Here is a 10497-nt window from a genome sequence, read left to right as displayed (position 1 = left end):
GTCTAGCTTCAATTGACTCACGCTTTCAACCTTTTTATTTATTAATTCATAAGAGTCGCATAACGATACTTCAGTAATATAGAAGAGATTTAGCGAATATGGTAAATATTTTCTAAATTCCAATTTATTTAAATCAGTGCAGTAGTTATAGTCTGCATTCACACTATCACAGAATAGAATGCTTAGGTCGGGTAATTCAAATTAAATATTACGTAATGAAGTTAAATACCAACCTTCAATGATTAAATTTGTTAATTTTGAGTTCGAATTTAATTTGTACTTCAGCATTTCAGTCTATAAAGAGAAGGTGGGAATAATGTGAAAAATTACTAGAGAAACAATGAAAAAATGACCATACGTTAATACGTTTCCTAATAATATTATTGATCTAATTTTCATAGGCTCATATCAACTATACATATTCCATAATCCATTATCAAAAGAATTTGCTGATGAGTTAAAATCTGGCATGGAACCAGAAACAATTGACTGGGAATTCGCACAACGTGAATTAGCTCAAGCTACAGGTTACGAACAGTTTAGCAATAAACCCAGAAAGAAGGGTAGGTTTTATTGTTTTATTATTAATACCAGAAATTGTCCTCCAGAAATGCTTTTAGGGGAAAGCAGTAATAATTTGAAGTTATTTGGAACTATAAGCAGTATTTTTGTGGATGACATTTACAGAATGTCGTGCTTTCTACTAAATACTTATTTATCTTTATTCATTCCAAGGTATCCCAAAGGATTTACAATGCATAGGTACATGTTTCTGTTAACCACTTGTGTCATTCAGTTAAATTGACAGTGTACTAACTGGTCAAGTGATACTTATCCAACTAAACTCAATTCATAATTTGAGAAAACAATCTTTATTTCATAATCTAATTATAATAAGTAGTTTTCAAACTGATGCCAACTGACTCATTTTTGTTTTAATATTATTTGATGAACGATGAATAATTTAGATGAGTCTTATATAGTCTATCTAACGCTACTAGTTAGAAGCAAAACTATCATTTCGATCAAAAGAATAAATATGTGCTCGAGATTAAAGTATTTATTGGCTAAAGAGGTTGTAAGTTGATGGTTAGAGGTATTCTACAGGAAGCCTTGAATTCAGGTTTTGTGTTTTTTGATACTCATGAGGAAGATTTGCATGAAACTTCCTTTCGGATTCAATCCTGTGTCACCTAGCTTCACGGTCAAAGACGTTACTGCTGAGATATTTGGGCCACAACTGACCTCCTGAAGGCCTGAGATTTATTTACGACTGATTGAACACTGAATAGTGACAAATGTCAAATCCCTCAATGCTATTCGAGCTCTGTAGACTGAGTTGTAGTTAAAAAGACTTCCTATATGAGAGATGCTTATTGTTTGTAAAAAGTGTGAATCCGGGTGTTTTTAAATACCTAAACCAAGACGGTTTAAAAAAAGCACGGTTCTGTCGCAAAAGGCTAAGATATTACTAGTCAAGATTTTAAAAATGCAAGCATTTTTTTTACATCGAACCCAACCCATCGAGCCCAACCCTTCTCCTTTACACGGAATTGGGACCGGAAGTAACCTTAGAAGAGCTACAGGCGGAGTTTTATGTATTACTGGTATATTTATATTTTAGAAGAAGCAATATTGCAACAACAATTACTTGAGCTATTACCAATGGTAAATGAAGTCAACGCCATAGCAGATGAATTGAATAAACAAAGGAAATTTGAAGTGATTTTACTTCCACCAACTGCACAAGCTTTGAAATACGGTGAATCAAAGCGTACAAAGTAGGCGTTATCATAGCTTTTAGAAGTTGGTTAACTCATACTTTTTTGATGTTATTGATAACATTTGGTGAATTGAACTAATGATTTTTATAACAATCTATATTTTGCATGTACTGGAGTTGTAATAAATAGTTATGACATTTTATATATTTCTACGTTGATGCAGTCTGATCGGAATCCAGGTTTTTCGACGTAGTTTAGTTCTTAGGTAAATAATGGATTTTTCATTGGAAAATTCTGGCATTAATTATTGTGCTCTTAAGGTCACCACGTTGTGCTCTTCAAACTAACCAAAATCTATAGACGAAGTGGCACATTTCAATTATGAGTGCAACTGTTGAATAGGTAACTAAATTCCCACTGTAACTTTACATATCGCGTAGTTATTGATGATCGGTTGGAATTTTTAATCAATATTAACATTCATAAAGAAGGGGGTATATCTAAGTTTTATGTAAATCATGGTCAGGTTACTTATATCATCAACGTCGTGGTCCGAGAGTTTAAAGCATATGATTTCTAACTACAAAAAGGTTTTTGTTTTGAGATTTTCAATGTTTGTCAAGTACAGTTCTGATAATAAAATAGCCAGCAGCTAACATTAAAACGTCTACGGTTTTCTTATCCCTAATGATAGATTTCGAGGATTTAACAATAAATATAAAAAAGGTAGTCATTGATTCAAGGGTTGTCGAGATATGTGCTCAATATGTTTAGGTGCACACTATTTTCGTCCAAATATACGATGATACGATGTTCTGAGAAACAAATTATCTCTGAATGTAACCACGCTCAAGCTTGAACCAAAATTAGTGATGGCATGATTTCTAGGAATCATTGTTATTAAAAAAGACAATCACTACACAAATTATCGGCTTTTACATCCGCCTTAAAATAGTATTACTCAATTTTAACACTTTTAGAATTATAAATATTATTGGGCTATAGGTTTAAGGATTGGAGGGACTGGAGTTGTAAAATATGCATGTGCAGGTGTGTAAAATAAATTTAAATTACAGTTGTCTTAATGTTATTATGGTTATAAAGCCTCACACATTTCAGTTCATCACCTTTTCCTTCATTATCCCGTCACAATCTCCTTAAAATTCACCAAATATACCCGGACAGTACGAAACACAATTAGTAGCTACTTAAAAAATGTTCACAAAGTGATAAATTTATTTGCTTACAAAGTTAATCAAATGTTGTCGGTAAATTGAATAGTATCTTCTGTTTTTAAATTACGTAGAGTTATGGTTCGCATGATTTGTACAAATACAGGTCAAATGTGTTTGTGGGAAAGAGAAAAATTCATGACAAGAAGATTTTTAATGCAGGTAAGGAGTAAAGAATATAAGTGTTTTAAAAATAATTAACTGTGTGGTTGCACTGTCATCTGTTTATGCTAACGATATACTGATATTAGCTCTGAAACCGGCTACTTGAGTAAAAAGGACGAGAGTGATAAGGAGGGTTAATCGGCTAAAACCGAATACATAGACGCTCATTAATACATAAACGTCTTTCTTCTGTTCAAAGTAAAATTATATTTTCAATCACTGATGTGTATGTATTTCCATGGAAAAGTAAGTGAAATCTTAGTCAGTTATATGTGCTTATTTTTGTTCCATGTCTAATTGGTCCAGTGTAGCAATATCTAAAATTACTTTTCCCATTAAAAAAGTGCAATTCGGTCATCAGTTGTCTTTAAAAGACAATAATACACTATACATAGTATATGAGACGGATTTTCACAGCTGGAATTTAATTAATAATATGTAATCAACATTTAATTGTATTTACTGTCTAGAAATTTGTAGCTACAAGTTGTCTTTATTTAATTAGTTGCAAGCGTGAGTCAATTGAAGCTAGACCACCAAGGAAAACCTGGATGCACCGGACGGCCGTTTCGTCTGTTTGTGGGACTCCTCAGAAGTGCGCATCCACGGCCTCGCCTCACTAGATTCGAACCCAGGACCTAACAGTCTCGAGCCAGAGGACTTAACCGAAAGACCACTGAGCTGGCATCCGATGGTGTTTTTATGTCTAACTCCAACCAATCCACAAAGTTGAGCGACCGTTCACCAATTTTCTTCAGTGAGTTCCCATCTCACAACAGACGTGGTTTGAACTCCACTGGTCACTGCTTCTCACTAGAACTCCAGGATTTACCTCTCGAAGTCAGTCACTAGTGAACATATGATTATTATTATTATTAGAAGGGGTTTTGTGGAGTGGTTGGATTTAAACATAAAAGCACCATCGGATGCCAGCTCAGTGGTCTATCGGTTAAGTGCTCTGGCTCGAGACTGTTAGATCCTGGGTTCGAATCTAGTGAGGCGAGGTCGTGGATGCGCACTTCTGAGGAGTCCCACAAACAGACGAAACGGCCGTCCGGTGCATCCAGGTTTTCCTTGGTGGTCTAGCTTCAATTGACTCACGCTTGCAACTATGAAAATACTAAATCTCCACAAAACCCTTTCTAATAATTTATTTAATTAAATGCTTAATCGATCACATTCATCTGTAAGTGAAACATTACCGTCCTTATTATTATTGACGATACGTTCTAACTGAGTAAAGCAATGCGCTATAGTTTCAGTCCATGTAAATTGTAACTTTTTCCGGTAGTAAAGCATCCTTAGAAATTTTAGAACTTTATTTTGGTGTCCGCATACTTAACATGCAAATTATACTTAAGCTTAGAATTCATGTTGCTTATTTAAAAAAGTGAAACCCATTGATGACATCATAATACAATTAAACAAGCTTGAAGAGAACATATTACTTAGAAAGTCTCCTTTTTGGGTATACAAAATTTATTTCTAAAGTCAAAGTTATTTAGTCACTATCAAAAATTCAGTTAATTATTTTAGATAAGAAATTGTTATGGTGTCAAGTTAGAAAAACTGTAAGGATTCTATGTACTATCAAGACTTAATACATCAACTATGCATAAGTCTTAATTTTGAAGTCGTTTTCAAGTTAGTTACATTAAATAAACTAACAGAAAATAATTAGTGGAGTTTTCATATTGATGAATAGAAAATAAATTAGTCGAGAATAAAATCAACACTAAATAAATGATTCTTGGTTAGTGTAGAAATTCATCTTAATATTTCCTCTAAAACAGTATTAGGTCCGAAACATAACGGATTTAAAATTAGATATAAGGATAGGATTAAATAACTTGTGATTTATAACAACTTATTGGATACAAATAGAAAGCCAGTAAGTTCAAAATCAGACAATTGGGTATAACTGTTTATTGTTCATTGTAAAATTAATCATATATAACAAATATAACGGGCACAAAGAACATAAGGTAGTCAGGTAGGTAGATTATGTAGATAGAAGTTTTCAATTAAAAATAAATAGGTTCGAAAATAATTTTTTATTGGGAAAAACATTAGTAACTAAAAGAAGGATACGATGGATTACGAGGACGAGTAAACTTTTTCTGAACATAAAGAATAAGTTTGTTGATACGCATACCTGTTGCTTATGCTGGGTCTAAAAGATGATGCAATTCGACAAATAATTTTGTACATTAAATTTATATTGACATAGTGACTGATATTTAATAAATGTTTACTGCCCCTTAAGGTTGTCTATATTTTAAATTATTTCTTATAAAAGTTTATTATTATGAAAATGAGTGTCTACTTCTTTCTAACACTAGGTTATCTTAATATTTAGTAAACTCCCCTTTTCATATGCAGAAAAGGAAAAAAAGATCTAATGAAAAATGGTTTCAATTTATTTAACTTGTCTAGAGCGCTTATTGTTTCCCTGTGAAATTATCTCGTACACTTCGTCCTACTAAAAGTAAATCTAGTGCAGAAATATAACATAGAATAAGATAGGAAACAAGAGCACACAACACAATAGAATACAGTAATGATGAGACACACTGGGGTATAATTATATTCCGCAAATGACGTATAATAATTTAGCAGGAATTAAAAACAGCTGTTATCCATATAAGTAAGAACAGAGTATGTGATGTGCTCACAATTATACATTGAAATGTCATCAAAGTACTTTTTTATACATTTTTTAACAAACACAGACTTGTAGAAATTGTTAGCATACATTTATCATAGAAAAGAATAATTGTTTTCCTGTCACTTTTTCCCAATGAAACACCGGTATACAGATATCAGAATTCTCTATCAATTACTATACACATGCACAATCGTGTTGTCGAGATAAGTAACTGGTTAACATTATAATATTATGTATTGATAACGTTTTATCAGTATTATCATATCATGGTAAAAGAAATAAAATTACACGTACAATCTCTGATTTTAACTTTGTCAAGACCTTCTTTCATAATTTCTTTCTCAAAACATGTATCGCTTCATAACCCTCTATCATGCTTTCATAGTTATTATGATTATCCGATTTCTGGATCATTACATCCAGCTTCCTTCGTATCTATGAACTATTAATGATACAATACTACGTTACTACTAATAAGTTTGGAAAAATATGCAACATCCTATTTATTTACAAAATATTCAATTCAGTTTTTAAATATTATTGGATAGATTTTAAAAATAACATAACATCCCCTCCATTTTACTGTGGAAAACTATTTGTAAAACGTAGTTATAAACACGATTATAGCATGTAGATAAGTGACGTCATTGGTAAATAAACATACTGCGCTGATTTATCCCTACATGTTACTCAATTTACGGAAGTGCAAACTCTCAATCCAATCACCAATATTAGACTCATTTAACGTTTAACATCAGTTAAATGTACCTTTTGCATCAGGTTACTACGGCTATTTACTTATATCTTTAAACATCAATGAAGAATTTTGCCAGCCTAAATCCATTACTCAAGGGATAATGAAATTTAAACAACAATGATAGTTTTGATTCTATAGACATCTGGCGATGCATAATGTAGACATCTTGTACGATTTTCTTCCCGTAATTTGTACACATGAATTCGGTTGCAACAATGGCAGCAACTCCAGAAACAAATAAAGAATTGATGCTTCTTAGATACATTCCTGTTAAACGACGAAACTGAGCTAATCTCATGAATAGTCCAACGGTTACAAACAGTTTCTCAGCCTTATTGTTCAAAATAGACTGGTGTAATGTGAATAACATTTAATGAACACAAAGTAGGCTCTTCATTATATTTTTGGAAGTGCGTTTACGATTGGTCCAAGGGGAAAGGATAAAATAATAAATCAAATCACAAATTCACATTCTTAAAAATTTAATTATCGTACACTACGCATAATTCAGTTATGTGCATCTAATTTATCCTCGTTTGAAGCGTTTTTAGGAAAACATTTATTAGAAAAGTGATCACAGTCTTTATTGAATAGATATCAGGGATTTCAATCCCCAGTATAATCATGTTCACCCTTAATGAGGCATTACTTGAAAAGAAATATTTATTAGTTTAACTTTACTGAGTTAATTTTATCTTGGTCAAATTGACATAAACGTAAGGTGACAAATTTCGTTTCTTTTCTAACTTGTAATAGGATATGTACCAAAAAAGTTTAAATAAACAACTAGAAGATTATTTACAAGAATCTGATCCATTTTGGGAACCATTAGAAGATTTATTTATTGGTATAGCACCAGCGTTTCTTCGCGCATTAGCTTATCGTCTTGATGTGGATGAAGAATTAAAAATTATGGATTTTATTGGTGATGAGTTGGGAACTATTCATATAAAATTAATACCTTGTTCAGCATCTAATTCAAAGTCTGCGTTGTCTTCTAATAATGCTTCTTCTAACAAAAAGGATGACGTAACGTTTATCGAAGATCCTAGAGAATTAATTGGAAAACCTTACAGTTTCAAGGTAAGCATTAGTCAGTAACCAATCATTAAATCATTATATTGCTTATCAGGATAGACTACATCATAGAATAACAACACACGTTAATTTATGCAAGCATACATGAATCCATTATATTTTGTAAATGTTATAATTGGTAAACGAAATTTCAGTGCATCATTAAACATTTATTCTACACTTAAATTGACATACCAAAAATCCTTATTTTTCACAGCAATTAGATAACTATACACTTTGTTCTTTATCTTATTTTAGCGCGGACGTCTCAAAAGTCCACTAATAAACTGTGAACTGTAGAGACAGACAGGTTAAGATTGAAGTTTGTTCCCACTGATAATATGTTATGGAGATCATACCTAATGATTAAGCTCAACAATATGAACACTTAAATTTTAGGTTGATATAATGTCAAAAAGTTTACAAGCCTATGATACATTATTTTTAATGCACTGTGTCGTTATGATTAAAAAAAAGGCAAAAATGGAACCAAACCAGTTACGGCTAGAATAAACTTTTATCACGCATTATCAGTTGATTTTGAATTCTAGAAGATTTTTTCTCAAAAAGAAAAACGAAACAATAAAAAATAAACCGAGGACTTATTTGATATTTGTAAGTTGAAATAAATATTCAAAAACTAAAGGTGACAAATACTAAACAGATGGTAACCGTACCCTAAGAAATATAAAACGTGAGGATTTGCCTGTTGAATTCTTGAACATTTCACATCTCAACATTCACCTCAACCGAAATGAAAATTGGTAATGTTTAAAAGCTTTTCCTCCTATGTGTGTGATATTTACAAGTAACAGTTACTTCACTCACAGATGTAAGAGGATCGTTTTATTGAAGCTGTTTTTAATATTTGCTCATTAAATGGTGACGAGAAATAGGAATTTTCATTCACTGTGTATCATCCTAACTAACCGACCACAACGTAAGTGAAGTACTTCGAAAAGCCATTCTTTTGGAACCTCATGGCAACAGATAATGTTCGCGTGATAAAGCAAACTAACTGAAAATGGAAATTGAGACCACTGAATTTCAACTCAATAGCCTGAAGGTTAGGCTGTGAGCTGGAGACCTGACAATTTTCGGATTGATCTCTGGTGGTGTCATAGTTGGAAACAGTTGAGCAGTTCAATAATAGAACGAAACACTTGTTTAATGCTTCCAGAATAGCAAACACTGTCCAACCAAAATCAGTTTGTGATTTGAAACAGCAGGTTTCATTCAAGTCAGTGATCTGTTTAAGTCATGAAATGACGTAGTTTAACTGTAGCACACGAGTTATACAGCTGACTGTTGTCTGAAGTTATACAAACAAAGACGCCGAAAACTGTATGACTTGTTTAGCGAATGCTGTGCACTTTGGTGCCGAATGTCAAATGCAGACGAAAGACTGTTGACTGACAGTCATAGTAACCCTCAAATGCATCGCTACCAGCTGGTAGTCATAAGATCACACCCGTTTTCTAAATGACTGTGGAAACATCTCTAATCCAACCCGTTGCACTGGTAGAGTGAGAGCCAGTGTTTCAATTGTGTTGCTTTTCCAAATTTCCCGTCAGCTTCTCTGTTGTCATCATAAATAATACTGATTAGGAATTTAAAGGGGAGCTCATATGGAGCTCAGCTGTCAACACTAAAACATATATCAGGTTGAATTTATATTATTCAATATAGTCTATGAAACAAGTCATTATCTGAGCTTGTTGATAGATACGTTAACAGTTTAACAAATCAGTGATTTGGTCAAGTGCAACATAGAAACTGGTACATCTGTACAGTGGTTGAAGTTGACATATAGTATTAACACAATGATCTGAAATTGTCAGGTTAATTCCCAGAATAGTGGAAGTGGTAACAGTACTACTAATTTAATTGAGGTATTGATACTCAAAACTTCATTTTGTCAGCAGTTACCACACCTTATATAGTTTCCATAAATAGACCATATTTCTCTACAGGAATCACTAATGTTACAAGTTGTTTTATGTCAGTTACTACAAATGTTTTGTAAGATATGTTTGAATATATACGTCGTTTATGTTGAGGACTGAAATCGTTCTCACTGTTAACTAGAATCGAACTCTGAGTAAAATACTAGAAACATTCTTTCAATAATAAGAATCCCTGTAATTCAAAAATATTATTTACGTTTGTGTGGGAAGTAAATTTTGTAATTGGTTTGGAAATTCATGCTTGATTGTTGGATTTTTATTCTGAACCATTAAAATGGAAATTATATTTATAAGATTCTCAGAGATTGAAATGAGAATGACTTCAACGTTTCGCTCTGCAATGAGATCAGGTCTTCTTTAGTGAAATAATTGAAAATCAGATTTGTTAAATATAAATGGACTCACAAAACAACTGTGCACTAAAACGATTGCTGAATTGTGTAAAAATGGTTCATTTATTAAATACAAATGTGATTTTCACTCAGTATTTTGAAATATAGCGGAAATAATAGCAATTATAATAATTTTGTGCATGTTTTTGTTAATCTGGTGGTCTAATTAGCTTCATTATCACAAGGGGGTTTTGTGGAGATTTTAGTAATTTTATATAGTTAAGATCATGAGTCAATTGAAGCTAGACCACCGTGGAAAGCCTGTATGCGCTGGACGGTTGTTTCGTCTGTTTGTGGGACTCCTTAGCAGTGCGCATTCATGACCTCGCTTCGCGGGACTCGAACACAGGACTTACCAGCTTCACGCTAGAGCACTTAACCGACAAACCACTGAGCCGGCATACAGCGGTGTTAATGTCTAACCTCAACCAATCTACGAAATTGCGCGACCAACTTCTCGTGAGGCGGGATCGTGGAAGCGCACTGCTGAGGATTCCCACAATAGGACGAAACGG

General features: G+C 32.9%; 1 protein-coding gene across 1 annotated transcript in view; it reads left to right on the top strand.

Moving 5' to 3' along the window:
* The window catches only part of Smp_198590 (putative kif1), a gene marked incomplete at both ends in the record, with an annotated part of 32569 nt that overhangs the window by 13983 nt on the left and 8089 nt on the right, over positions 1 to 10497 (top strand). Inside the window, 4 exons of the mRNA XM_018788464.1 lie at positions 402 to 563; positions 1625 to 1781; positions 3031 to 3118; positions 7303 to 7629. Coding sequence (XP_018654004.1) covers positions 402 to 563; positions 1625 to 1781; positions 3031 to 3118; positions 7303 to 7629 — 734 coding nt within the window. The remainder of the gene's footprint in view (positions 1 to 401; positions 564 to 1624; positions 1782 to 3030; positions 3119 to 7302; positions 7630 to 10497) is intronic.

The sequence above is a fragment of the Schistosoma mansoni genome, chromosome W, assembly GCF_000237925.1.
Source record: "Schistosoma mansoni strain Puerto Rico chromosome W, complete genome".
In the NCBI taxonomy this organism is placed as follows: Eukaryota; Metazoa; Platyhelminthes; class Trematoda; order Strigeidida; family Schistosomatidae; genus Schistosoma; species Schistosoma mansoni.
Note: the sequence above shows the minus strand (reverse complement) of the source record. Positions and strands in the feature narration are given on the sequence as shown.